Consider the following 26679-nt stretch of genomic DNA (forward strand, 5'->3'; position numbering starts at 1 on the left):
CATCATGGCTCAACAGAACCTCGCTCTAAGCCCATGGCTAGAGCACCTAAAGGCGAAAGGCGGGGAGAGTACCCAGGAGGCTTGCGTAAGGCCACAGTGTTCCGAAATGTTGTCCTAAAGTCCCAAACGGTGAAAGGGAAGAGGAGTAGGCCTCTAATGTAGTGACCAAGGATACGGTCATATGGTGAGGAAGTCCCAAAGGATAGTGGGACTTAGTGGTCGGGCCTGTGGGCCTTGATCCAGTGGCAGTGTTGGCGAACATGGCCATGGACTAAAAGGGACTTGGTGGGGACTGGAAAAGATTTGTTGGGGAAGGCTATTCCCCATGTCTGCGGGCATCCTAAAGATGCTAATCGACCATTCGATCTCCCGGGGGAACTAGAGCCGGCTCTTGAACACTTCACCAAACTACCCCGCTTGTCGGTCCGTGTTCACTCTAGTCTTGGACTTCCCAATGGGTAGCTCATCACCCAACACTGAGTCCGGCCTTCCTGGGCCAAACTAACCTTTCCTGGCAAAACTGGCTCCACTGCAGTCCTCCCCCTTACTATACTTTTGGAGCTCACCAAACCCCCCAGGGTCTGGGAGACGAACGCTTTGGGCTTTCACCCTCTTAGACTCGGACTCGGACTCGGACTTGGGCTCGGTCTTGGCCTCGGCCTCGGCCTCGGTCTCGGTCCCGGTCTCGGTCCCGGTCTCGGTCCCGGTCTCGGTCTCGGTCTCGGTCTCGGTCTTGACTTCGGACTCCATCTCAGGTCCATCTCGGACTCCATCTCGGGTCCACCTCGGACTCCATCTCGGACTCCATCTCGGGTCCATCTCGGGTCCATCTCGGGTCCACCTCAGACTCCATCTCGGACTCCATCACGGGTCCATCTCGGGTCCACCTCGGACTCCATCTCGGACTCCATCTCGGGTCCATCTCGGGTCCACTTCGGACTCCATCTCGAACTCCATCTCGGGTCCATCTCGGGTCCACCTCGGACTCCATCTCGGACTCCATCTCAGGTCCATCTCAGGTCCACCTCAGACTCCATCTTGGACTCCATTTCGAACTTCATCTCGGGTCCATCTCGGGTCCACCTCGGACTCCATCTCGGACTCCATCTCGGGTCCATCTCGGGTCCATCTCGAACTCCATCTCGGACTCCATCTCGGGTCCATCTCGGGTCCACCTCGGACTCCATCTTGGACTCCATCTCGGGTCCATCTCGGGTCCATCTCGGACTCCATCTCAGACTCCATCTCGGGTCCATCTCGGACTCCATCTCGGGGTCCTTCTCGGACTACACTTTGGACTCCAACTCGGGTCCATCTCGGACTCCATCTCGGGTCCCTTTTTGGACCCTCGCTTATTGCTCGCTTCGTGCTCGTTCCTTGAGCACTTCGTTGGGAGTTCCACTCCCACTCTCGACCTTTCAAGTCGGAGCTTTTAGTCCAAACGTGTTACGCTTGTTTGGATTTCACTTCAGCCACTACCACGTGGCACCCTTTCAGCTCCACTTTGGGGCCTAGGGATTTTGTGTCTCACACTCAAGTCCATCTCGGGTCCATCTCGAGTCCATCTCGGGTCCATCTCGAACTCCATCTTGGGTCCATCTCGGACTCCACCTCAGGTCCACCTCGGACTCCATCTCGGGTCCATCTTGGGTCCATCTCGGGTCCACCTTGAACTCCATCTCGGACTCTATCTTGGATTCCACCTCAAACTCTATCTCGGACTCCATCTCGGGTCCATCTCGGATCCATCTCGAACTCCATCTCGGACTCCACCTTAGATCCATCTCGGACACTTCCACATGTCATGTGTCAATCCTCTTGTGTCCCTTTTCTAGAGACTCACTTATCTCTCACTTCATATTTGTTCCTTGAGCACTTCGTTAGGAGTTCCACTCCCGCTCTCAACCTTTATGGTCGGAGCTTTTAGTCCAAATGTGTTACGCTCATTTGGTTTTTGCTTCGGCCACTACTACCTAGCATCCTTCCGACTCCACTTTGGGGCCTAGGGATTTTGTGTCTCACAGTCATATTGAAGGGTGAGTTCTTCACTTTAAAGATGGATCTATAATTGCCTGTCAAGAAATTTATCAAAGACATTCTCTACTATGAGAAGTGCCTTCAAGATGCAAAGCAGCCTCTGACTATTGTGGACAAGCAAGCAGCCCTAATCAATCACATTCTTGATATCAAGGAGTATGAGAGTCTTCACACAACATTTCAGAATCTTCAAGGCCAGCTCACTTTTGAAGCAATGTGCTCATCTCTCAAGGAAGAAGAATGCCAACAGTAGAAATTGAAGACCAAGACTAAATCCAAAAGTGAGCTGGCCTTGAAGATTCTGAAACATTGTGCGAAGACTCTCATACTCCTCGATATCAAGAATGCCATTGATCAGGGCTGCTCGCTTGTCCACATTAGTCAAAGGCTGCTTTGTGTCTTGAAGGCGCTTCTCATAGTAGAGAGTGTCATTGATAAATTTCTCGACAGGCAATTAGGGATCCATCTTTAAAGTGGAGAACTCACCCTTCAATGTGACCACATGTTCAACTGTTTGAGCACCAAGAAACTGGGTTAGATTAATCCAATTTGTGGGAGCATTGTTATTAAGATCAAGAAGATGAATGTACTACTTGCCTAGACCAATACCTATTATAAATAAGGCTTGCTTATTGTGCAAATTCTATACCTATTGTAGATAGGGCTTGCTTGTTGTGCAGCTTCTAGTCTGCTACTTCAGGAGCATCTTGGGCTAATTCAGATTCTTTGCCTGCAACAATCCCATCACAATTATCACACAAGAAAACAACATAGCCCAATTTGCAAAATCTCCCTTGTACAAAGGGATTAAACACTACTCCAATGCACTAGCAGCAGTACTACTGCTCACCATTGTTCTGCCATACTCTGTGTAGTCAGCGGTTGTTGATCAGAAAGCACATGTCTCTCCTAGCATGACCATCAGGATCTACAATCTGATACCATGATAATGATCTGAGGAGACGCTAATAAGAGAGAAAACAGGGTACATGGCCATGGCCGTGGCCTGACCTAATACCCTGTGCCACGTGGCAGAAGCCTGACTCTGACTAGGACTATCATCTGTTAGTAACCATCAATCCAATATCGCCTCCAACTTCCAGCATGTGTGAATAAGCAAGTTTAAGCGTCCTATTGTCCCAAGCATACAGCCATGTCAAGTTCTTGACATTTGTGCTGCAGCTTATCAACATAAGATGTGAACTGGCCCGGGCAAACGATGCAGAGTGTCGAGACACGCTCGGATTGTTCTTTGAATGCTCTGGAAACTGCCATGCAGCGTACCAGGCTTTTGCAGTCACAGATCACGTGGAAGATGAGCTGGTAGACCCCATCTATCATTCTCTAACAACACAAGTGATGCTTGATACAATTGCGAGAATCCAAGGCCATAGTGCACTCCTTTGATGCAAACCGTGTTCATAGACCACATCCTCATGGTCTGACGGAGAGGGTATAACCAAATGCCCACCTTTGAGTCAAAATGAAATGGCTTTAGAACATCATACCCTTGCTTGTGTGTAAGGTATCAGCATTTGAGTGCGAGCTATTGAGGGTTGAATTGATGGAATCTCCTCCCATTGCTTGGTCACTGGGTTTCCAACCATGAAAGGCCTTTTGGAATATGGAAACCACGAGAAGATATTTCCCTGACTACATGCGACCCATGCGGGGCAAACCAGTTCTCAATAGATATTTCTTTCCCCATCAGACTCCATGCTGGATACTTCCAGAAGCGTCTGAGCTCGTTGAATGAAGTATACCCTTGGTGCAGAAACAGGAACTTGGTGTGGGTTTTGTTCATCCATTGTTCCGTGAAGTATGGATGCCGTTGCAAATGAAACCATTCCTTACACACCGGCTGCAGTCGCAAAACATCTTCGGCTGGTAGAAAAGACAGTATATGAGCATTCCATCTCGACTGGGCTTGAGCGTGAATCCATGCATCTGAGAGGAAGCTCTCGGTAGATTTGATGAACGAGAGAGAATCATACCTTCTTCCCAGAGTACGCGTTCAGCAAATAGAGAAGCCTAATTTTGCCACTAGCGACTTCCACGGTATCAACACCCACGAGACGGAGTTTAAAACACTCGATGCATCGGAGAAATCAATCACGTCATACCTTATCAAAAGACCTTACGTCCCTACGTCAAACAGCTTGATTTCTCAACTAGGCCTTGCTGAAGACGGTCTGAGAAAGTTCCGAAAGAAAGGAAAGAGGCTTTTCTTACTTCGCAAACGTTGCTGCGCAGATGCCACAACCGGACAGTGTGATCCAATTACATGAACGAATCGTTCTTCGGAGACACTTCACGACCAAGCACTCCATTGCCTTTTCGTAGAAGACGTCCTGGGAAGATTCGTAACCAGAATTACTCCAGGTTGCTGCCTGTTGACAACTCATCGTCAGACACTCTAAAGCGCGGCACAGTACGAAGGAATGGATGAACCTAGTGGTGAGGAAACTCAGCACACAGCATGGACAAAAGGAGTTTGTAACAGAAGTCTCGGCTCTGGGAAACATAAGCCGCTTCCGATGCTTCAGAAGGCTGCTCGTCTACGAGCTCATGTCCAATGGTTCCTTGGAACAGATGGATTTTTTTCACTAGCAAGAACAAACTGGACTTGAAACTTCGATAGGACAAGCTTTACTTTATCACGATCACAAAGAACAACACCAGATCGCTCAAGTGTGTCAACGTGTGGGATTCACACGGCAAGGTGGCGACTTTGGCAACGTGGACGAGTCTTCCCATGGGCTTGCATCAAGAAACATACAATGGATGCCGGAATAATAACTCCTCACTTGTTTACTGCGCGGGTAAGTTTCTTCTTTTTCTTTTGTGATTTCTACATGTTTGTGATTACTGAGTTTCAGGAAAGCTGGTGCTTGCAAACTTGATTCCAGACAGTGTCGATACACAAACCCAAGTTGGTTTTGTCTATCTGGATGAAGCATCCAGACAGTGGCAACCCTTGGCAACTATGCCTAGAGAGATTATGCCGGCAGAGCTTAGAAAAGTTGGGCTGCGAGCAGGCAATATGCATGAGTGGAGTTTGATAGTGGCGGGAGGGGAGACCGAGATCACCTTGTTCATAACTCACTTAACTTTCGGTTGGGGTTGCATTTACAGTAAAGAAACCGGTATCTGGCGACCAGCTTGTGGCCTAAGGTCCGAAGGTGGTATGCTGTATCCTTTCAAGCCATCATTCCATCCAGTCTCCATTTAGTTAGAATCATCATACTCCCATTTAAAGGTGTCATGTAATTTAAGAATGAGTATGGGAGGTGAAGAAAATTTATAAAAACTTTTTTTCCAAACGAATATCCTAAATAAATATTTATTTTTTAATACAACAATTTTTTTTCCAAGTTTTATTGTGAGAACATTCAACACAACAGCTTCCCAAATTCACGAAGGTAATTGCCCAGATATTTCATGTCATTAAACAAAACTCCACGACCTTGCAAAAGTTCTCTTACAACCATCTTGCGACGGGCAGCCTCCAATTCATCTTCAAACGGATCTGATCGTAAGGTTCTGGCTTGGCATAGAGCAAGTTCATTTCTTATCCCAGGTTTGTTCTTACCACCTTTTCTTGAAGAATGGATTTAAATCCAGAGCGACACTCACACTGGGCTGAAATTTGGTATTGATTTCTGTTAGAAATATTATCTATCAAAACACACCCGATTATCAATCTCTACCAGGTAGGTACATGGCTTTTTATTTTTCTGGTACTGGTCACTTTTTCCTTCCATATCAGCCAGCTGGAGTTGTGGCTATAGAACGTATTGTGCTGAGAGAAATCTGCAGAATGCCAATGAAGTTATACAGCGTTTGCCATGGACAGTTCGATCATTAAGCTTGGGAAAGCTTGGGAAATACATTTTTCTAGGATGGAGTGGTTTTGCGCTGCTCTTTGTGTTTGCGTTGGAGAAAAAATTTTATGGGATGCCTCTGGTGGAACCAAAGAGGATCTCTGCCAAAGAAGGAGATTTCGGAAGAGTCATTAGTGAGAGACATTATCAAACTCAGTATCAGCCCAGCAGCACCATTGCTGGCATTTGAGTGCTCCTAAACCAAAACCAGAGCCTGGTTTAGGCTCCACCACGGTAACCATCCCGACAAGACCACCTTCGGGCACGAATTTTATCGGAAGCACAGCTTGAGAAGCAAGGGTCTTGATTTATTCTGGCGTGCTGATCTTGGTAGCATTTGTTCGATTGGCCTTAAAAGAATTTGAGGTCCGAACAAATCAAGAGACCTCTGGAAGTTTGGCAGTGCTCATATTATTGTTTCATCGTGTTCTTGTGTGAGATGGCAAAGTATACAACACTCATATTCGTCGTGCTTTACTACATGCTTGGGTACTCTTGACAAACTGGCTACTTTCTTCGGGTTACGTTCTTCACCACCTTTCCTATCTAAGACTAATAAGACTACAAGCTCTCTTTGATTAACATACCTGACCAACATCCTTTTACAATTTGGACACGTCGGGTATCCAAAACGCTAAAACATACGAGGCAGTCGCAAACATGAGCCTTCGCGGAGGCCATTTCACCACGGCAGGAATTCCAGCGTTGTTCGTCCAGCACGCTACCTGGAATTCAATCAAAATAAGTCTTTTTTTTCCTCTTTTTTAGCACGAGAATTTCTCTCACCTCTGCACCGCTTAAGGAGCTCCATATTCTCAAACTTCCATCCCCGGCCGTGTTACGAACACGGCCGGGATCCCGGCCGTGTTCACCGTGTTTCACGAACACGGCCATGGGTCGTGTTCCCACGGCCGTGTTCGTGAACAGTGGTCCGTGTTAGTAACACGGACCACTGTTCAGAATATTCTCGCGCGGAATATTCTGGTTTTAGGGCGCACGCATATTCCTATAATAATATAATAAGAAATAGAATATAATTTTTAAATAACATATTCTTAGAATATTCAGTAGAATATTCGTGAGCCATTGTGGGCCGTGATCGTGTTCCGTGTTCGGGTTCCTGAAATCTGAGGCTCGTGTTCCGTGTTTGTGTTCGTAACTATTCCCTGGAGCCTGAGATTCAATACTTATAGCTATCAGGAACTGATACAAACGAATGTTACCTGAGATAACATAGCGACCGTCTGGACTGAACGATGCTTCCAACGTTTCTCCGTCTCGACTGGGCTTGAGCGTGAATCCATGCATCTGGGAAGGAGCTCTCGGTATAGACTTAACGAGCGAGAGAGAAGTTTACCTTCTTTCCAGAGTAGGCATCAAGCAAATACACCCGGCTGTTTGTTGTGGAGAGAAGCATCATTTTACCATCGTTGCTAAACTTCATGCCAGCGACTTCCGCGGTATCACCACCCACGAGAAAAGTGTCAAAAGGTCCCTGAAGCATTCGTTCGGACTTTCATAAAATTATTGGAGAATCAATCACATCTTACCTTGTCGAAAGACCTTCCGTCAAACAGCTTGATTGCTCCGCCTTCCATGGCAACAGCAAATACCAGGCCTTGTTGATCATACGCCACAGACAGTCTTCCCCGGACTCTAAGAAGACCCTTAAATCATGGAAATGCTCTAGCCAAAGTTCTGGAAGAAAACGCAAGAAAAGAGTTTCGTTCTTTGGAGACATACATAGTGATACAACCCTGTGAGCAAAAGAAATAAAATAAGCATGGCCTTGGGTTGCTCCAAAGACTCACCTTTGCGTGTGTCCTCTGAAATATCGTAGAAATCTATTATCATACAACGATAGATACCGCAAGGACTCTGGAAACAAAGAAAGAACCTCAAACACACGAAAAAACGTTCTCTCTTACCATCACTTCCATTGCTGGAGGAAAAAATCACAGCATTGGTGTGATGCGTGAAACATATGTGATCCACGCCATATCTTGCACTGTAGAGAGTATTCATGGGCCTGGATGGAGCAAAGAAAAGGAAACTTGAAACCTCCCAAGAACTCGGGGGAAAAAATCACCTACGTCGCAGTGGCAGTATCGTAGAGCCGAATGGACGCGTCCTCCGCGGCAGTCACCACGAGATCCTCCGTGCGATGAAAATCCAAGGAGCTGATCTTCCCCCACTGTGGGACAAGATTGCTCCTGTAAGTTGATGAAAGACTTTCCATGTTTTGTTCACTCGAACGATGTAAACCGTGTGACTTGCAGGAACTTCGCACTGACGAGCAGGGCATTGCAAATTACCAAGGTCTTCCCTTCCAAACCTCTAAAGGACCATGCAAATCAGCAATCGTCAATGGATCAATCAAATGAGAGCGCAAAGGTGATCCATATTTCGTGAGGAAAAAATATTCTATATACTTTATAATAGATCAAACTTTTCAACTATAGATTGGTTTATCTGGGACCAGACGGCTGGTGTGCTACCATGGCCACACTGACGCTACCACCAAGATGGTTAGTCGAAGAGAACCGAAGAACTCCCGCAGAACTCAACGCAAACCGGAAGAAGAGAGGCGGCTCCAAAATCTCCTTTCGACCTTCGAGCATCTGGACGACTGTATCCATCGGGGGTCTTTGGCTGGGATTATCCTGGATGCACCACAGAGCTACCTGGAGCATACTTTTCACCTCGTCCTCGTCCACACTATCTCGGATCCTTGTATCCACGACTTTGAGAAACTCTCTCTTGGAGACTCGAGCTACGACCCAGGCCGGGAAGTACCACCACAAAGCTTGTTCCCCCTCGTCCATTGGAGCTTCACGACAGTCTTCTCCACCATGGCCGCCAAGCTTGGACAAGTTCCTTCGTCCACCTATGAGCTCCAGCAGCACCATACCATAGCTGTAGACGTCGCATTTCTTCGTGGCTACCGAATGTAAGAGCCACTCCGGGGCGAGATATCCTGGAGTACCTCGAACATCAGTCACGGTCTGGCTTACATCCCGAGTCTTGAGCAGCTTCGCCATGCCGAAATCGGAGAGCTTGGGACGAAACTTATCGTCTAGAAGGACGTTCTCGGGCTTGATGTCGAGATGGATAATCAGCTGCCGCGATTCCTCGTGCAAGTAAGCCAGGCCTTGAGCTACTCCCAAGGCAATATCGCGGCGGCTCTGCCAGTCCAAGCATCGATCTTCGAACAGCCACTTATCCAAGGATCCATTCACCACGTACTCGTAGACGAGCATGAGCTGGTTCTTCTCGGAGCAAAAGCCATAGAGCTGGACAACGTTGTGGTGGCTTATCCGTCCCAGCGAGGCCATCTCCGCCAGAAATCCCCTGTCACTCTGGTTCCGGTTCTCCAGGCGCTTGACCGCCACCTTTCTCCCGTCCGCCAGAGTCCCTTCATAGACGGTTCCAAAGCCGCCTTTACCAAGGCTCGAAGCGAAGTTCCCAGTCGCCACCTCCAGCTCCTTGTATGTATACTTCTGAGCCGAGCCTTGCAGTGCCAGAGCCAAAGCACGCTCAACTTTGTCAAGCCTGTGCTTCCAGATCATCAGCACGACCAAGCCGAGAGCTGATAGCAGGACCACGCTCGCAGCAATGCTGACTCCAAGCAAAACGGTGCGATCCTTGGGCTTCTTCCGCACGAAAAGCTCTGCGTTTTGCAGCTTGAGGAAGCCATCGAAGTTGGGATCCCTGGTGAGGCCTCCATACATCCGGTCGACGAAGAAACAGGTGCTCGACCGCTTGTTGAAGAAGAGTGCGCTGCAGGAGCAATTCGCTAGGCACAAGCTCCAGCACTCGCTCAAAGTGGAAACTCTGTCGGCCTTGGTGTAATTGTTGGAGAAGTAGCCTGCTCCACTCACGTTGAGAAAGTGGTGGTTCTCGGCCTCGACTTCGTGGTTGCAAACGAGAGGTATGCTGCTCGGACTTGGGCAAGTTTGCTCCTGATGGCCACTCTGGTCTTACAGCTGCACTGAGCGTTCCCAGAGCAAACGCTGTTCGACTCGCATGCCATCGGGAGGCAAACGCTGTTCGATTCGCATGCCATCGGGAGGCAACCTCCAAGTCTGTTCCTCATGAACGGCGGACCCTGTTCCCACGAAGCTCGTCCAGAGTTGTAGGTGTAAGGAACCAGCTTCCCATCGATTTCAAGTTTGAGATACTGCCGGTCATCGCTGCTGTTCCCGAGTACTGCTGTGAGAGGAGCGCTGCAGAGCTGGGAAGGGTTGCTCGTCGATGGCTGGTACGATAGTATCAGTTGGCCAGCGGAATACTCGAGCTCTGTGTGATAAGTCGGGCATGGTGCGTTGATGGAAGTCTCGTCCATTGGCAAGTTTCCATTGTATAAGTTCCAAACCAAGTAAGGCTGTCTTGTGTGCCGGTTGAGGAAAAAGATGAGACCGCTCGGCTCAACTTCCATCTTGATGTTCCCGCTAGCAAGACTTGATGAATTGGCGCTGCTGATAAGTCTCTGCTTAGTTACCATGACTTGTCCTTCTAAAAGGATATCTGTAGGATGGTCGAAGCTCTGCCAGGAGATCCCACCCGTGGAGTTGTAGAGGACAAAGTTCCCAGTGTCTCGAAGCTCCATCTCAGAAACTCCACCAGGAGAACTCCATACAACCTTCCCATCCCAATCGGCAACTTCCAGAGCTCCCTGACCGGTCACACGAACGGTAGCATTTTCTGTCACAGGACAGTCCCGGTTTGCAGCCCAGACGCAGACGCCAGAGTTCGTGTTGTTGCTGGAGCCAAGAACCAAAGCAAAGTAGAACTCGGCCGAGTTGTGGAATCGAAAGAAAGACAAGCCAAATCTTCCGCTCTGGCTCATGAGAGGACTGTCACCTGCTCGGAGCAGCCGATAACTGGCATTGGCCTGTGATCCTTGCAATTCCAGAAGCTGATTGTTGTTCGTTACTTCCCAGCCGTGTGATAGACTGTAGTTCCTGCCGTGCACACGAAAGAGAATTGTCATCAGCTGAAAGAAAGCGACCAAAAAAATCTTCATAGCCATGAACCATGAAGCAGAATGCGCTAGCTATTTTTGTATCTATAGAACGGGAGCGGTCCATTCACTTGACTCATTCATATTCATACTTCTTCCACTTATTCCAGTCTCGAGTACCAACTGTTACCGAAAGTTTGATTAGTCTTTGCTTGAAAAGAAGTCTAGTCTTCAAGACTTTTCCAAGTCTTGAAAGTAAGGACTTACGTCTCGTATAAGCAGGTGTTCTCAATGCAGAACGGCAGCAATGCAAAAGCAAAAGGTTTCACAGGTTGCTAAGGCGTTGTTCCTGGAACTAATAATGCTCCTCACAGTTACTTCTGAAGGGAAGTTGTACACGATACCTGATAAATGGCGCATTTTCATGAACAACAGTCTCCCAGAATTCCAAGGCGGTGGCAGATCCGGGAGTTATCGCCTGGTGAGTGCTCTTCCAAAGGATAACCCTTCTAGCCGGCCAGAATCTCTACGCAGCGACGATGAAAACTTGGGCTTAGCATTCCTCAACTTCAATGGATCAAACAAGTATTACCTGGCACTGATGTTTGGCACTCGCAACTCTTCCACAGCAGCTCCCGTCTGGATAGCCAACCGGAACGCTCCAGTGTCAGGAAATTCAATGCTCGCTAAAACAGGTGGTCGCTTACAGCTCCTGGATGCAAATGGTTCCGTGGCATGGTCTCCAAACGAAAGCGTTGCCTATATCGGCATTCAGAATTCCGGGAACTTGCAGCTCTTCGATGAATCTGAGACCCCGGTATGGAGTTCCTTTGATCGCCCATGGAGCGCACTGATGCCAAACCAGAAGCTAGTAACTGGACAGTCAGTTGTGAGTAACAAAAACGCCTCAGACCCCAGCGAAGGCTCGTATATCGCAGAGATACAGGCCAGTGGATCAGTCGGATACATGAGCATCGATTCCAAGAAAAAGCAGCCTTACATGTTGTGGAGCTTCGTCGGATCACAAATTGGCTCGCCCAGTGTAAACTGCCCAGGATATCGAACTGCTCTTTCATTCACGCCAGCAGGAGAAATGAGCATGGTATACGAACCTATTCGTGTTGGTGGTAACGAACAGCCGTGTGGCTCTCCACTGTCCGGGGAAATATTCCCAGGGAACACCACAATGAGGTATTTCCAGCTTGCCGATGATGGGACCATGGTTTCATACAGGCGAGAGTTGGCAAATGGAAGCTGGGAGCTCGATAGCACGAGTCAGTTCTTTCCACCGCCAGCGCCATGCGGGAGCTATGGGCTGCTCGAGAAAGGAAAGCAGTGTCAGTGCCTGACCAACGAAGCAAACAACTCTACTACCTCAGCACTTGGAAGTTGTGCCCAGCCAGAATGGTCTTCTCTTGCAAACTGCAGCTCCAGGTACGAGACCGACTTTGTAACACTCGCAGGTGCATCGTACTTCGCCAACACTTTCAACCCTCCCGATAGAACAGGCGCTGCAATGCAAGATTGCCTCGAGCAATGCAAATCCACTTGCTCCTGTGCGGCGTTCTTTTTCGACCAGGCGCTCCAGAATTGCTTTTTCATAGAAGACGTCCTGGGAAGCTTGACGGTAGACTCGAACAAGACTCAGCAACTGTTCGGCTTTCTGAAGTACCAGAATTACTCCAGGTTAGTGCCTGTTGACAACTCATCGTCAGACACTCCAAAGCTCCTAGTGATCGGAATTACCTCTGGAGGAGCTGCTGTAGCCATTGTAACTTTTGCGTTGCTTTTCACGATCCTGCATCGAAGGAGGGTCATGCTCGACGAACTAAACAGTTTCCTTAAACGCTCTGGGAAACATAAGCCACATCAACATTGTCAAACTCTATGGCTTCTGTGCCGATGCTTCACACAGGCTGCTCGTCTACGAGCTCATGCCCAATGGTTCCTTGGACAGATGGATTTTCTCCGACAACAAGAACAAACTAGACTGGAAACGCTATGGAATGGTGCTCCTGGAGCTCATTGGCGGCAGGAAAAATCTAGACTGCTCTAAGATGGAGTCGCCACTGAGTTGGTATTTCCCAGCCTGGGCCATGAGCGAAATCCGGAAAGGGAACACGATGCAAGTGGTGGATCCGAACGTCAAGGACTCGGCAGACACACCTTTGCTCGTTTTTCTTTCCAATCTCTAGCCACGACATTCCATTCTTGAAAAGAACCTCCAAATCTGATAAAAAAAAACTAGGAGATTAAAAAAAACACTTTTGTGCATAATTCTTACTTGAGAACGTTCCGAATTTAACAGATACATTAGTGAACCAGCTCGCACAAATTCTCCTGGGATCGCTCGGCTTGTTGGCATGCACCACAGCTCCAAACTTGGCTCCGACCGAATAAGCTTTCCGCAAAAAAGTCTCTTTTCATGTCAAGCTCAAGTTCTGGGAATCAAAAACCATAATCCATTTGCCCACGGTCAGAAAGGTAAGGTTTCCATGCGTACCTAGCATTGTACAGTCCATAGCTGTTGTTCTTTATTACATGCTTGGGTACTCTTGGCAAACTGGATACTTTCTTCCAGTTCCATTCTTCACCACCTTTCCTGTCCAAGACTAAGACCACAAGTGATAATGATCTGAGGAGACGAGGGTACATGGTCATGGCCGAGGACTAATCTGGCGCAGTAGAGCGCGGGACTCAGACTCACTCTGTCTCTCATGCGCGAGTGCACAATAGCTGCGCCAGCACCTCACGACCGCTCCTGTTTCTCCTGCAACTGTAAACGGTTGCAATTGAGAGCAAACTTATCCTTGGACGAGACTTGGTCAGCATATCAGCAAGCTGCTCGGTGGTCGAGCAAAATTGGAGGACAATAATGCCCTGCTGGACCTGCTCTCGGACATAGTGATAACGGAGTTGAATGTGCTTTGTCATGGAACTTTGATGTAGCTGAAAGAGCAATAGCGCTAATGTTGTCACAAAATAGCATCGTGGGCTGAACAAGAAAATGTCCAAGCTCTGTGAGCAATAAGCGAATCCAGACAGCCTCTTTGCGCGCTGAGCACGCAGAAATATATTCGGCTTCAGTAGACGACAGAGTTGTGATGCTCTGTTTCTTGCTCCTCTAAGTCAAAGTTGAGGCACCGAGAATAAAAACGTAGGCGGATGTAGATTTGCGGGTGTCTTTGTCACCAGCCCAATCTGAGTCGCAGTAGCCGCGCAAGTGGAATTGCTCATCTGATGTAAGCGCCAAGGATTTGGTACCTTTCAAGTAACAAAAGATGCGCTTATCCGCTGCCCAGTGAGCTAATCCGGGATTTTCAGAAAATTTCGCCACGACTCCCACTGCATGCGAAAAATCTGGGCGGGTACAAATAACAAGATAAATCAGACTACCAACAGCTGCACAATACGGAATCCTCTCCATGGAATTGCTCTCAGCTTCAGTGGTTGGAGACTGAGGTTTAGAAAGCTGAAGATTAAGCTCCATAGGTGTGGAAACTGGAGTACTGTCGTGCATATTAAAGCGTTTGAGAATTTCGTCCACATAGCGCTGCTGAGAAAGATGAATAGTTCCACGGGACCGTTCTCGAATAATATTAAGACCAAGACAAAACTTAATATCTCCAAGATCGTCCATCTCAAATTGAGAAGAGAGCTGCTCTTTGATCTTATGTAGAAAAGAAAGACAATTTGCTAGTAAGATCAAATCGTCGACATATAACGCAATAAGGACCATCATATTTTCAACATGTTTCTGGTACACGTTCTGATCAGCAGCATTTCTTGAAAATCCAATAGAAATGAGAAATTGGTCCATTTTGTCGAACCAAGCTTTAGGAGACTGTTTAAGACCATATAAAGCTTTCTTGAGGCGACAAACCATCCCGGGCTGCTTCTGATAACCCTCTGGTTGCTGGATGGAAATTTCTTCAGTAAGATCTCCATGCAAAAATGCTGTACGAACATCCATTTGATGCACCTCGAGATCATATTGAGCTGCTAAAGCTAGCAAAGCTCGAATAGAGGCCATGCGTACCACAGGTGAGTAAATCTCGGTAAAATCAAGGCCTGGGATTTGTGTAAATCCACGAGTCACATACCTCGCTTTAAACCGAACGACCTGATTGGCGGCATTCCTCTTAACTCGAAATAGCCATTTTGTTGAGACCACCTGGCGGTCAGCTGGCTTTGAAACGAGCGTCCCGTTCTTTTGAAGCGAGAGATACTCAGAATCCATAGCAGCTCGCCACTCCACAGCATGAGGACCTGTGAGCGCTTCAGTCACCGTTCTTGGCTCAGGAACATCGTTAGAACCAGCAAAATAAAAACGACTTGACCGCGACCTGAAAAAGTGTTGACTTTTTCAGGTGGAATGGAAAAAGTGAGATGGAAAAAGTGGCCGGGCAGAACGAGAATAGCCGACAGGGTAGAACCAGGCCGCTCAACTTCTGGGACAAGATCTAGCTCTGGTGACTCAGGTGGCGGAAAGGGTGGGGTTGATGTTTGCTCCGGTGGAAGCGACTGCGGATGAAGAGGCGGTGGAGGATTGAGTGGTGGTGGAGGAGGTTGTTGAGCTGCTGGTGGAGCTCCCACTGAAGCTGGAAGCACCGGAACTTCTTCCACAAGTCGCCAAGTTGAAGGAGTTGGAGTGGAAGTCTCTTTACATGGAAAGATATCTTCAAAAACCTTCACATCACGTGCTGGAAAAAACTGCCAGTCGCAAGCTTCAGCAATCGAGCAAGGTTCTTGGCATAAGCTAAGCAAGCAACCGAATACTCGAAAGTGTGCAACGGATGGCTTCTTTCCAGTCCATAATTCTTCTGGAGTGATATTAGAAAGAGTAGATGTTGGAAGACGATTGTGAAGATAAGGAGCGGTAACAATAGCCTCTCCCCAAAAAGATTTTGGACAACCAGCGCCAAGGAGTATTGCACGAGTAGATTCGACCAACGTGCGGTTCATGCGTTCTGCTGCTCCATTCTGCTATGGCGTCCCTGGAACGGTGAATTGCTGAACAATTCCACAATAGTTTTGAAATTTCTTGGAAACATACTCACCGCCATTATCAGACCTCAGGATTTTGAGGGATTTGCCAGTCTGCTGAAAATCCACGAAGAGGGAAAACACTTCACTTTTACGAGACATAACTCTCACTTCCACTCGCCTGGAATAATCGTCTATAAATGTGACAAAATATGTGTTGCCACCAAGAGAAGCAATTGGCATAGAACCAACATCAGAGTGAACTAGTCCAAGGAGATCAGCTGCTCGTTCATGAGAATTCTTCGGAAATGGTGCACGATGAAGCTTGCCTTGAATACACGGCTCACAAAAATCCAAAGGCTCCACTATATCCAGGTCACAAGCTGCAACAAGCTACTGCTTAACAATGCTGATGCACATGGCCAAAGCGTCGATGCCAGAGTTGCATCTTAGATTCCTTGGCCATAAATATACGAGGAGGAGGCACTAAAATAGCATCAAGCTTGTAAATATCAGCATACCTGATTGCCTTGACCCCATCAAGAGAAAAAATAATGCCTCGTTGATCTCCATAAAATTGACTAATAATCAGACTACAGAGTGGGAGTAGGCTTCTGCCACGTGGCACAGGGTAGTTAGGTCAGTCGCTGGTGGCCACGGCCATCCTATTTTCTCTCTTATTAGCGTCTCCTCAGATCATTATCATCAGATTGTAGATCCTGATGGTTCACCATGCTAGGAGAGACTTGTGCTTTCTGATCAACAACTGCCGACTACACAGAGTACGGCGGAACATGGGGAGCAGTAGTACTGCTGCCAGTGTATTGGAGCAGCGTTTAATCCTTTGTACAAGGAAGATTTTGCAAATTGGGCTGCCCTCCTGAAGGTTGTTTTCTTGCGTGATAATTGCGATGGGATTGTCACAGGCAAAGAACTTGAACCAGCCCAAGGTGCTCCCAAATTAGCAGATTGGAAGTGAGCCCTATCTACAATGGATATTAATTTAGGCAAGTAGTAAATTCTTGATCTTGATAATAATGCTTCCACAAATTAGACCAATCTAACCCAGTTTCTTGGTGCTCAAATGATTGAACTTATGGTCACATTGAAGGGCGAGTGCTTCACTTTAAAAGTGGATCCCCAATTGCCTGTCAAGAAATTTATCAAAGACATTCTCTACTATGAGAAGCGCCTTCAAGACGCAAAGCAGCCTCTGACTACTGTGGACAAGCAAGCAGCCCTGATCAATCTCATTCTTGATATCGAGGAGTATAAGGGTCTTCACACAACATTTCAGAATCTTCAAGGCCAGCTCACTTTTGAAGCAATGTGCTCATCTCTCAAGGAAGAAGAATGCCAACAGCAGAAATTGAAGACCAAGACTAAATCCAAAAGTGAGCTGGCCTTGAAGATTCTGAAACATTGTGCAAAGACTCTCACACTTCTCGATATGGTAAGATGCCCTTGCTTTACCAAAATATTCCTTTGGCACTTCGGCCATTTTTCCTTGACCCATCCCAGCCATTGATCAGGGCTGCTCGCTTGTCCACATTAGTCAAAGGCTACTTTGTGTCTTGAAGGTGCTTCTCATAGTAGAGAGTGTCATTGATAAATTTCTCGACAGGCAATTAGGGATCCATCTTTAAAGTGGAGAACTCACCCTTCAACGTGACCACATGTTCAACCGTTTAAGCACCAAGAAACTGGGTTAGATTGGTCCAATTTGTGGGACCATTGTTATTAAGATCAAGAAGATGAATGTACTGCTCGCCTAGACCAATACCTATTGTAGATAGGGCTCGCTTGTTGTGCAGCTTCCATACCTATTGTAGATAGGGCTTGCTTGTTGCGCAGCTTCCAGTCTGCTAATTCAGGAGCATCTTGGGCTAGTTCAGATTCTTTGCCTGCAACAATCCCATCACAATTATCACACAAGAAAACGACATAGCCCAATTTGCAAAATCTCCCTTGTACAAAGGGATTAAACGCTACTCTAATGCACTGGCAGCAGTACTATTGCTCGCCATGTTCTGCCGTACTCTATGTAGTCAGTGGTTGTTGATCAGAAAGCACATGTCTCTCCTAGCATGACCATCAGGATCTACATCTGAGGAGACGCTAATAAGAGAGAAAACAGGGTACATGGTCATGGCCGTGGCCACCAGCGTCTGACCTAACTACCCCCGTGCCACGTGGCAGAAGCCTGACTCTGACTAGGACTAACAATAAGCTCCTCATGCTCATCTGTTATATCTCTTTGAGTAACCATCAATTTAATATCGCCTCCAACTTCCAGCATGTGTGAATAAGCAAGTTTAGGTGTCCTATTGTCCCAAGCATACAGCCATGTCAAGTTCTTGACATTTGCCATATCATCATTCTCTAACAACACAAGTGATGCTTGATACAATTGCGAGAATCCAAGGCCATAGTGCACTCCTTTGATGCAAACCGTGTTCATAGACCACATCCTCATGGTCTGACGGAGAGGGTATAACCAAATGCCCACCTTTGAGTCAAAATGAAATGGCTTTAGAACATCATACCCTTGCTTGTGTGTAAGGTATCAGCATTTGAGTGCGAGCTATTGAGCTATTGAATTGATGGAATCTCCTCCCATTGCTTGGTCACTGGGTTTCCAACCATGAAAGGCCTTTTGGAATATGGAAACCACGAGAAGATATTTCCCTGACTACTTGCGACCCATGCGGGGCAAACCAGTTCTCAATAGATATTTCTTTCCCCATCAGACTCCATGCTGGATACTTCCAGAAGCGTCTGAGCTCGTTGAATGAAGTATACCCTTGGTGCAGAAACAGGAACTTGGTGTGGGTTTTGTTCATCCATTGTTCCGTGAAGTATGGATGCCGTCGCAAATGAAACCATTCCTTACACACCGGCTGCAGCCGCAAAACATCTTCGGCTGGTAGAAAAGACAGTATATGAGCATTCCATCTCGACTGGGCTTGAGCGTGAATCCATGCATCTGAGAGGAAGCTCTCGGTAGATTTGATGAACGAGAGAGAATCATACCTTCTTCCCAGAGTACGCGTTCAGCAAATAGAGAAGCCTAATTTTGCCACTAGCGACTTCCACGGTATCAACACCCACGAGACGGAGTTTAAAACACTCGATGCATCGGAGAAATCAATCACGTCATACCTTATCAAAAGACCTTACGTCCCTACGTCAAACAGCTTGATTTCTCAACAGCAAATACTAGGCCTTGCTGAAGACGGTCTGAGAAAGTTCCGAAAGAAAGGAAGAGGCTTTTCTTACTTCGGAAACGTTGCTGCGCAGATGCCACAACCGGACAGTGTGATCCAATTACATGAACGAATCGTTCTTCGGAGACACTTCACGACCAAGCACTCCATTGCCTTTTCGTAGAAGACGTCCTGGGAAGATTCGTCGAAGAGTCAGCAACCAGAATTACTCCAGGTTGCTGCCTGTTGACAACTCATCGTCAGACACTCTAAAGCGCGGCACAGTACGAAGGAATGGATGAACCTAGTGGTGAGGAAACTCAGCACACAGCATGGACAAAAGGAGTTTGTAACAGAAGTCTCGGCTCTGGGAAACATAAGCCGCTTCCGATGCTTCAGAAGGCTGCTCGTCTACGAGCTCATGTCCAATGGTTCCTTGGAACAGATGGATTTTTTTCACTAGCAAGAACAAACTGGACTTGAAACTTCGATAGGACAAGCTTTACTTTATCACGATCACAAAGAACAACACCAGATCGCTCAAGTGTGTCAACGTGTGGGATTCACACGGCAAGGTGGCGACTTTGGCAACGTGGACGAGTCTTCCCATGGGCTTGCATCAAGAAACATACAATGGATGCCGGAATAATAACTCCTGCGCGGGTAAGTTTCTTCTTTTTCTTTTGTGATTTCTACATGTTTGTGATTACTGAGTTTCAGGAAAGCTGGTGCTTGCAAACTTGATTCCAGTCGATACACAAACCCAAGTTGGTTTTGTCTATCTGGATGAAGCATCCAGACAGTGGCAACCCTTGGCAACTATGCCTAGAGAGATTATGCCGGCAGAGCTTAGAAAAGTTGGGCTGCGAGCAGGCAATATGCATGAGTGGAGTTTGATAGTGGCGGGAGGGGAGACGGAGATCACCTTGTTCATAACTCACTTAACGTTCGGTTGGGGTTGCATTTACAGTAAAGAAACCGGTATCTGGCGACCAGCTTGTGGCCTAAGGTCCAAAGGTGGTATGCTGTATCCTTTCAAGCCATCATTCCATCCAGTCTCCATTTAGTTAGAATCATCATACTCCCATTTAAAGGTGTCATGTAATTTAAGAATGAGTATGGGAAACGAATATCCTAAATAAATATTTATTTTTTAATACAACAATTTTTTTTCCAAGTTTTATTGTGAGAACATTCAACACAACAGCTCCCCAAATTCACGAAGGTAATTGCCCAGATATTTCATGTCATTAAACAAAACTCCACGACCTTGCAAAAGTTCTCTTACAACCATCTTGCGACGGGCAGCCTCCAATTCATCTTCAAACGGATCTGATCGTAAGGTTCTGGCTTGGCATAGAGCAAGTTCATTTCTTATCCCAGGTTTGTTCTTACCACCTTTTCTTGAAGAATGGATTTAAATCCAGAGCGACACTCACACTGGGCTGAAATTTGGTATTGATTTCTGTTAGAAATATTATCTATCAAAACACACCCGATTATCAATCTCTACCAGGTAGGTACATGGCTTTTTATTTTTCTGGTACTGGTCACTTTTTCCTTCCATATCAGCCAGCTGGAGTTGTGGCTATAGAACGTATTGTGCTGAGAGAAATCTGCAGAATGCCAATGAAGTTATACAGCGTTTGCCATGGACAGTTCGATCGATAAGCTTGGGAAAGCTTGGGAAATACATTTTTCTATGGGGATGGAGTGCTTTTGCGCTGCTCTTTGTGTTTGCGTTGGAGAAAAAATTTTATGGGATGCCTCTGGTGGAACCAAAGAGGATCTCTGCCAAAGAAGGAGATTTCGGAAGAGTCAGTAGTGAGAGACATTATCAAACTCAATAGCAGCCCAGCAGCACCATTGCTGGCATTTGAGTGCTCCTAAACCAAAACCAGAGCCTGGTTTAGGCTCCACCACGGTAACCATCCCGACAAGACCACCTTCGGGCACGAATTTTATCGGAAACACAGCTTGAGAAGCAAGGGTCTTGATTTATTCTGGCGTGCTGATCTTGGTAGCATTTGTTCGATTGGCCTTAAGAATTTGAGGTCCGAACAAATCAAGAGACCTCTGGAAGTTTGGCAGTGCTCATATTATTGTTTCATCGTGTTCTTGTGTGAGATGGCAAAGTATACAACACTCATATTCGCCGTGCTTTACTACATGCTTGGGTACTCTTGACAAACTGGATACTTTCTTCGGGTTACGTTCTTCACCACCTTTCCTATCTAAGACTAATAAGACTACAAGCTCTCTTTGATTAACATACCTGACCAACATCCTTTTACAATTTGGACACGTCGGGTATCCAAAACGCTAAAACATATGAGGCAGTCGCAAACATGAGCCTTCGCGGAGCCCATTTCACCACGGCAGGAATTCCAGCGTTGTTCGTCCAGCACGCTACCTGGAATTCAATCAAAATAAGTCTTTTTTTTTCCTCTTTTTTAGCACGAGAATTTCTCTCACCTCTGCACCGCTTAAGGAGCTCCATATTCTCAAACTTCCATCCCCGGAGCCTGAGATTCAATACTTATAGCTATCAGGAACTGATACAAACGAATGTTACCTGAGATAACATAGCGACCGTCTGGACTGAACGATGCTTCCAACGTTTCTTCGTCTCGACTGGGCTTGAGCGTGAATCCATGCATCTGGGAAGGAGCTCTCGGTATAGACTTAACGAGCGAGAGAGAAGTTTACCTTCTTTCCAGAGTAGGCATCAAGCAAATACACCCGGCTGTTTGTTGTGGAGAGAAGCATCATTTTACCATCGTTGCTAAACTTCATGCCAGCGACTTCCGCGGTATCACCACCCACGAGAAAAGTGTCAAAAGGTCCCTGAAGCATTCGTTCGGACTTTCATAAAATTATTGGAGAATCAATCACATCTTACCTTGTCGAAAGACCTTCCGTCAAACAGCTTGATTGCTCCGCCTTCCATGGCAACAGCAAATACCAGGCCTTGTTGATCATACGCCACAGACAGTCTTCCCCGGACTCTAAGAAGACCCTGAAATCATGGAAATGCTCTAGCCAAAGTTCTGGAAGAAAACGCAAGAAAAGAGTTTTTCTTACTTGGCAAACATTGCTGCGAAGATCCCACAACCGGACAGTGTGATCCAATGACCCAGACATGAAAGAATCGTTCTTTGGAGACATACATAGTGATACAACCCTGTGAGCAAAAGAAATAAAATAAGCATGGCCTTGGGTTGCTCCAAAGACTCACCTTTGCGTGTGTCCTCTGAAATATCGTAGAAATCTATTATCATACAACGATAGATACCGAAAGGACTCTGGAAACAAAGAAAGAACCTCAAACACACGAAAAAACGTTCTCTCTTACCATCACTTCCATTGCTGGAGGAAAAAATCACAGCATTGGTGTGATGCGTGAAACATATGTGATCCACGCCATATCTTGCACTGTAGAGAGTCTTCATGGGCCTGGATGGAGCAAAGAAAAGGAAACTTGAAACCTCCCAAGAACTCGGGGGAAAAAATCACCTACGTCGCAGTGGCAGTATCGTAGAGCCGAATGGACGCGTCCTCCGCAGCAGTCACCACGAGATCCTCCGTGCGATGAAAATCCAAGGAGCTGATCTTCCCCCCCTGTGGGACAAGATTGCTCCTGTAAGTTGATGAAAGACTTTCCATGTTTTGTTCACTCGAACGATGTAAACCGTGTGACTTCGCACTGACGAGCAGGGCATTGCAAATTACCAAGGTCTTCCCTTCCAAACCTCTAAAGGACCATGCAAATCAGCAATCGTCAATGGATCAATCAAATGAGAACGCAAAGGTGATCCATATTTCGTGAGGAAAAAATATTCTATATACTTTATAATGGATCAAACTCTTCAACTATAGATTGGTTTATCTGGGACCAGACGGCTGGTGTGCTACCATGGCCACACTGACGCTACCACCAAGATGGTTAGTCGAAGAGAACCGAAGAACTCCCGCAGAACTCAACGCAAACCGGAAGAAGAGAGGCGGCTCCAAAATCTCCTTTCGACCTTCGAGCATCTGGACGACTGTATCCATCGGGGGTCTTTGGCTGGGATTATCCTGGATGCACCACAGAGCTACCTGGAGCATACTTTTCACCTCGTCCTCGTCCACACTATCTCGGATCCTTGTATCCACGACTTTGAGAAACTCTCTCTTGGAGACTCGAGCTACGACCCAGGCCGGGAAGTACCACCACAAAGCTTGTTCCTCCTCGTCCATTGGAGCTTCACAACAGTCTTCTCCACCATGGCCGCCAAGCTTGGACAAGTTCCTTCGTCCACCTATGAGCTCCAGCAGCACCATACCATAGCTGTAGACGTCGCATTTCTTCGTGGCTACCGAATGTAAGAGCCACTCCGGGGCGAGATATCCTGGAGTACCTCGAACATCAGTCACAGTCTGGCTTACATCCCGAGTCTTGAGCAGCTTCGCCATGCCGAAATCGGAGAGCTTGGGACGAAACTTATCGTCTAGAAGGACGTTCTCGGGCTTGATGTCGAGATGGATGATCAGCTGCCGCGATTCCTCGTGCAAGTAAGCCAGGCCTTGAGCTACTCCCAAGGCAATATCGCGGCGGCTCTGCCAGTCCAAGCATCGATCTTCGAACAGCCACTTATCCAAGGATCCATTCACCACGTACTCGTAGACGAGCATGAGCTGGTTCTTCTCGGAGCAAAAGCCATAGAGCTGGACAACGTTGTGGTGGCTTATCCGTCCCAGCGAGGCCATCTCCGCGAGAAATCCCCTGTCACTCTGGTTCCGGTTCTCCAGGCGCTTGACCGCCACCTTTCTCCCGTCCGCCAGAGTCCCTTCATAGACGGTTCCAAAGCCGCCTTTACCAAGGCTCGAAGCGAAGTTCCCAGTCGCCACCTCCAGCTCCTTGTATGTATACTTCTGAGCCGAGCCTTGCAGTGCCAGAGCCAAAGCACGCTCAACTTTGTCAAGCCTGTGCTTCCAGATCATCAGCACGACCAAGCCGAGAGCTGATAGCAGGACCACGCTCGCAGCAATGCTGACTCCAAGCAAAACGGTGCGATCCTTGGGCTTCTTCCGCACGAAAAGCTCTGCGTTTTGCAGCTTGAGGAAGCCATCGAAGTTGGGATCCCTGGTGAGGCCTCCATACATCCGGTCGACGAAGAAACAGGTGCTCGACTGCTTGTTGTAGAAGAGTGCGCTGCAGGAGAAATTCGCTAGGCACAAGCTCCAGCACTCGCTCAAGGTGGAAACTCTGTCGGCTTTGGTGTAATTGTTGGAGAAGTAGCCGGCTCCACTCACGTTGAGAAAGTGGTGGTTCTCGGCCTCGACTTCGTGGTTGCAAACGAGAGGTATGCTGCTCGGACTTGGGCAAGTTTGCTCCTGATGGCCACTCTGGTCTTGGACTATACAGCTGCACTGAGCGTTCCCAGAGCAAACGCTGTTCGATTCGCATGCCATCGGGAGGCAAACGCTGTTCGATTCGCATGCCATCGGGAGGCAACCTCCAAGTCTGTTCCTCATGAACGGCGGACCCTGTTCCCACGAAGCTCGTCCAGAGTTGTAGGTGTAAGGAACCAGCTTCCCATCGATTTCAAGTTTGAGATACTGCCAGTCATCGCTGCTGTTCCCGAGTACTGCTGTGAGAGGAGCGCTGCAGAGCTGGGAAGGGTTGCTCGTCGATGGCTGGTACGATAGTATCAGTTGGCCAGCGGAATACTCGAGCTCTGTGTGATAAGTCGGGCATGGTGCGTTGATGGAAGTCTCGTCCATTGGCAAGTTTCCATTGTATAAGTTCCAAACCAAGTAAGGCTGTCTTGTGTCCCGGTTGAGGAAAAAGATGAGACCGCTCGGCTCAACTTCCATCTTTATGTTCCCGCTAGCAAGACTTGATGAATTGGCGCTGCTGATAAGTCTCTGCTTAGTTACCATAACTTGTCCTTCTAAAAGGATATCTGTAGGATGGTCGAAGCTCTGCCAGGAGATCCCACCCGTGGAGTTGTAGAGGACAAAGTTCCCAGTGTCTCGAAGCTCCATCTCAGAAACTCCACCAGGAGAACTCCATACAACCTTCCCATCCCAATCGGCAACTTCCAGAGCTCCCTGACCGGTCACACGAACGGTAGCATTTTCTGTCACAGGACTGTCCCGGTTTGCAGCCCAGACGCAGACGCCAGAGTTCGTGTTGTTGCTGGAGCCAAGAACCAAAGCAAAGTAGAACTCGGCCGAGTTGTGGAATCGAAAGAAAGACAAGCCAAATCTTCCGCTCTGGCTCATGAGAGGACTGTCACCTGCTCGGAGCAGCCGATAACTGGCATTGGCCTGTGATCCTTGCAATTCCAGAAGCTGATTGTTGTTCGTTACTTCCCAGCCGTGTGATAGACTGTAGTTCCTGCCGTGCACACGAAAGAGAATTGTCATCAGCTGAAAGAAAGCGACCAAAAAAATCTTCATAGCCATGAACCATGAAGCAGAATGCGCTAGCTATTTTCGTATCTATAGAAAGGGAGCGGTCCATTCACTTGACTCATTCATATTCATACTTCTTCCACTTATTCCAGTCTCGAGTACCAACTGTTACCGAAAGTTTGATTAGTCTTTGCTTGAAAAGAAGTCTAGTCTTCAAGACTTTTCCAAGTCTTGAAAGTAAGGACTTACGTCTCGTATAAGCAGGTGTTCTCAATGCAGAACGGCAGCAATGCAAAAGCAAAAGGTTTCACAGGTTGCTAAGGCGTTGTTCCTGGAACTAATAATGCTCCTCACAGTTACTTCTGAAGGGAAGTTGTACACGATACCTGATAAATGGCGCATTTTCATGAACAACAGTCTCCCAGAATTCCAAGGCGATGGCAGATCCGGGAGTTATCGCCTGGTGAGTGCTCTTCCAAAGGATAACCCTTCTAGCATTGTTATCAAGATTAAGAAGATGAATGTACTGCTCACCATACCCATTGTAGATAGGGCTTGCTTGTTGCGCAGCTTTTAGTCTGCTAGTTCGGGAGCACCTTGGGCTGGTTCAGGTTCTTTGCCTGTGACAATCCCATCGCAATTATCACACAAGAAAACAACCTTCAAGAGGGCAGCCCAATTTGCAAAATCTCTTTTTGTACAAAGGGATAAAACACTGCTCCAATGCAGTGGCAGCAGTACTACTGCTCGCCATGTTCTGCTGTACTTTGTGTAGTCAGCGGTTGTTGATCAGAAAGCACAGGTCTCTCCTAGCATGGTGAACCATCAGGATCTACAATCTGATACCATGATAATGTTCTGAGGAGACGCTAGAAAACAGGGTACATGGCCATGGCCATGGCCACCAGCGTCTGACCTAACTACCCCGTGCCACGTGGCAGAAGCCTGCCTTGAGTAACCATCAATCCAATATCGCCTCCAACTTCCAGCATGTGTGAATAAGCACCACGTTTAAGCGTCATATTGTCCCAAGCTTACAGCCATGTCGAGTTGTTGACATTTGCCATATCATCAATCTCTAACAATACAAGTGATGCTTGATACAATTGTGAGAATCCAAGGCCATAGTGCACTCCTTTGATGCAAACCGTGTTCATAGACCACATCCTCATGGTCTGACCGAGAGGGTATAACCAAA

General features: G+C 47.4%; 4 protein-coding genes and 1 pseudogene across 8 annotated transcripts; all 5 read right to left on the reverse strand.

Moving 5' to 3' along the window:
• Positions 1-6523: 6523 nt before the first annotated feature.
• On the reverse strand, positions 6524-8112 carry LOC9638688 (annotated as a pseudogene).
• Positions 8113-8381: 269 nt separating this feature from the next.
• On the reverse strand, positions 8382-24660 carry LOC112348862 (probable receptor-like protein kinase At5g20050). Of its 2 annotated transcripts, none has more exons than XM_024682160.1 (2): positions 24471-24660; positions 8382-9898 (listed from the first exon to the last, which is right to left on the reverse strand). In XM_024682160.1, the coding sequence occupies exons 1-2, from the start codon at positions 24594-24596 to the stop codon at positions 8390-8392; spliced, it is 1635 nt and encodes a 544-aa protein (XP_024537928.1). In that variant the 5' UTR covers positions 24597-24660; the 3' UTR covers positions 8382-8389. The 2 variants fall into 2 exon arrangements, with proteins under 2 accessions (XP_024537928.1, XP_024537927.1); XM_024682159.1 differs by having other exon boundaries at positions 8382-9883; positions 24456-24660.
• On the reverse strand, positions 10819-12864 carry LOC112348863. Of its 4 annotated transcripts, none has more exons than XR_002993198.1 (7): positions 12631-12864; positions 12259-12578; positions 11885-12199; positions 11592-11759; positions 11477-11523; positions 11152-11410; positions 10819-11067 (listed from the first exon to the last, which is right to left on the reverse strand). XR_002993198.1 is itself a non-coding variant. In XM_024682167.1 (7 exons), exons 3-7 carry the CDS (start codon positions 11958-11960, stop codon positions 11046-11048), a joined length of 432 nt encoding a protein of 143 aa, XP_024537935.1. In that variant the 5' UTR covers positions 11961-12199; positions 12259-12578; positions 12631-12864; the 3' UTR covers positions 11011-11045. The 4 variants fall into 4 exon arrangements, 3 of the variants coding, with proteins under 3 accessions (XP_024537935.1, XP_024537936.1, XP_024537934.1); XM_024682167.1 differs by having other exon boundaries at positions 11011-11067; positions 11289-11410; positions 11477-11527; positions 11592-11752; XM_024682168.1 differs by lacking the exon at positions 10819-11067 and having other exon boundaries at positions 11199-11410; positions 11592-11752.
• LOC9638691 (protein ANTHESIS POMOTING FACTOR 1) lies at positions 21367-22528 on the reverse strand. Its single transcript, XM_024682170.1, has 8 exons — positions 22432-22528; positions 22315-22381; positions 22161-22260; positions 21979-22095; positions 21786-21923; positions 21652-21736; positions 21552-21601; positions 21367-21489 (listed from the first exon to the last, which is right to left on the reverse strand). The coding sequence occupies exons 1-8, from the start codon at positions 22526-22528 to the stop codon at positions 21367-21369; spliced, it is 777 nt and encodes a 258-aa protein (XP_024537938.1).
• A 27-nt stretch (positions 24661-24687) lies between the features above and the next one.
• LOC112348825 (EP1-like glycoprotein 2) lies at positions 24688-25532 on the reverse strand. The gene is made up of 2 exons (XM_024682054.1): positions 24920-25532; positions 24688-24758 (listed from the first exon to the last, which is right to left on the reverse strand). Exons 1-2 carry the CDS (start codon positions 25530-25532, stop codon positions 24688-24690), a joined length of 684 nt encoding a protein of 227 aa, XP_024537822.1.
• Between the last annotated feature and the right edge of the window lie 1147 nt (positions 25533-26679).

The sequence above is a fragment of the Selaginella moellendorffii genome, unplaced genomic scaffold (assembly GCF_000143415.4).
Source record: "Selaginella moellendorffii unplaced genomic scaffold, v1.0 SELMOscaffold_33, whole genome shotgun sequence".
Classification (NCBI taxonomy): domain Eukaryota; kingdom Viridiplantae; phylum Streptophyta; class Lycopodiopsida; order Selaginellales; family Selaginellaceae; genus Selaginella; species Selaginella moellendorffii.

What these genes read in the sequence shown, in the direction of transcription:
- LOC9638691 (XM_024682170.1), bottom strand. Translation starts at nt 22,528, where the DNA reads ATGAAGACTCTCTACAGTGCAAGATATGGCGTGGATCACATATGTTTC. An exon ending in ATGCCTACTCTGGAAAGAAG is followed by an intron (nt 21,737 to 21,785) that starts GTAAACTTCTCT and finishes GCTCCTTCCCAG; the next exon opens with ATGCATGGATTCACGCTCAA. An exon ending in CGGTCGCTATGTTATCTCAG is followed by an intron (nt 21,602 to 21,651) that starts GTAACATTCGTT and finishes ATTGAATCTCAG; the next exon opens with GCTCCGGGGATGGAAGTTTG.
- LOC112348862 (XM_024682160.1), bottom strand. Translation starts at nt 24,596, where the DNA reads ATGAGGAACAGACTTGGAGGTTGCCTCCCGATGGCATGCGAATCGAAC. An exon ending in GCAGCTGTATAGTCCAAGAC is followed by an intron (nt 9,899 to 24,470) that starts CAGAGTGGCCAT and finishes CAGCTGTAAGAC; the next exon opens with CAGAGTGGCCATCAGGAGCA.
- LOC112348863 (XM_024682166.1), bottom strand. Translation starts at nt 11,960, where the DNA reads ATGAAAGAGCAGTTCGATATCCTGGGCAGTTTACACTGGGCGAGCCAA. An exon ending in CCGACGAAGCTCCACAACAT is followed by an intron (nt 11,753 to 11,884) that starts GTAAGGCTGCTT and finishes TCCAGTTACTAG; the next exon opens with CTTCTGGTTTGGCATCAGTG. An exon ending in ACCATTTGCATCCAGGAGCT is followed by an intron (nt 11,528 to 11,591) that starts GTAAGCGACCAC and finishes CCGGTTGGCTAT; the next exon opens with CCAGACGGGAGCTGCTGTGG.
- LOC112348825 (XM_024682054.1), bottom strand. Translation starts at nt 25,532, where the DNA reads ATGGCTATGAAGATTTTTTTGGTCGCTTTCTTTCAGCTGATGACAATT. An exon ending in GATGGAAGTTGAGCCGAGCG is followed by an intron (nt 24,759 to 24,919) that starts GTCTCATCTTTT and finishes CTATCGTACCAG; the next exon opens with CCATCGACGAGCAACCCTTC.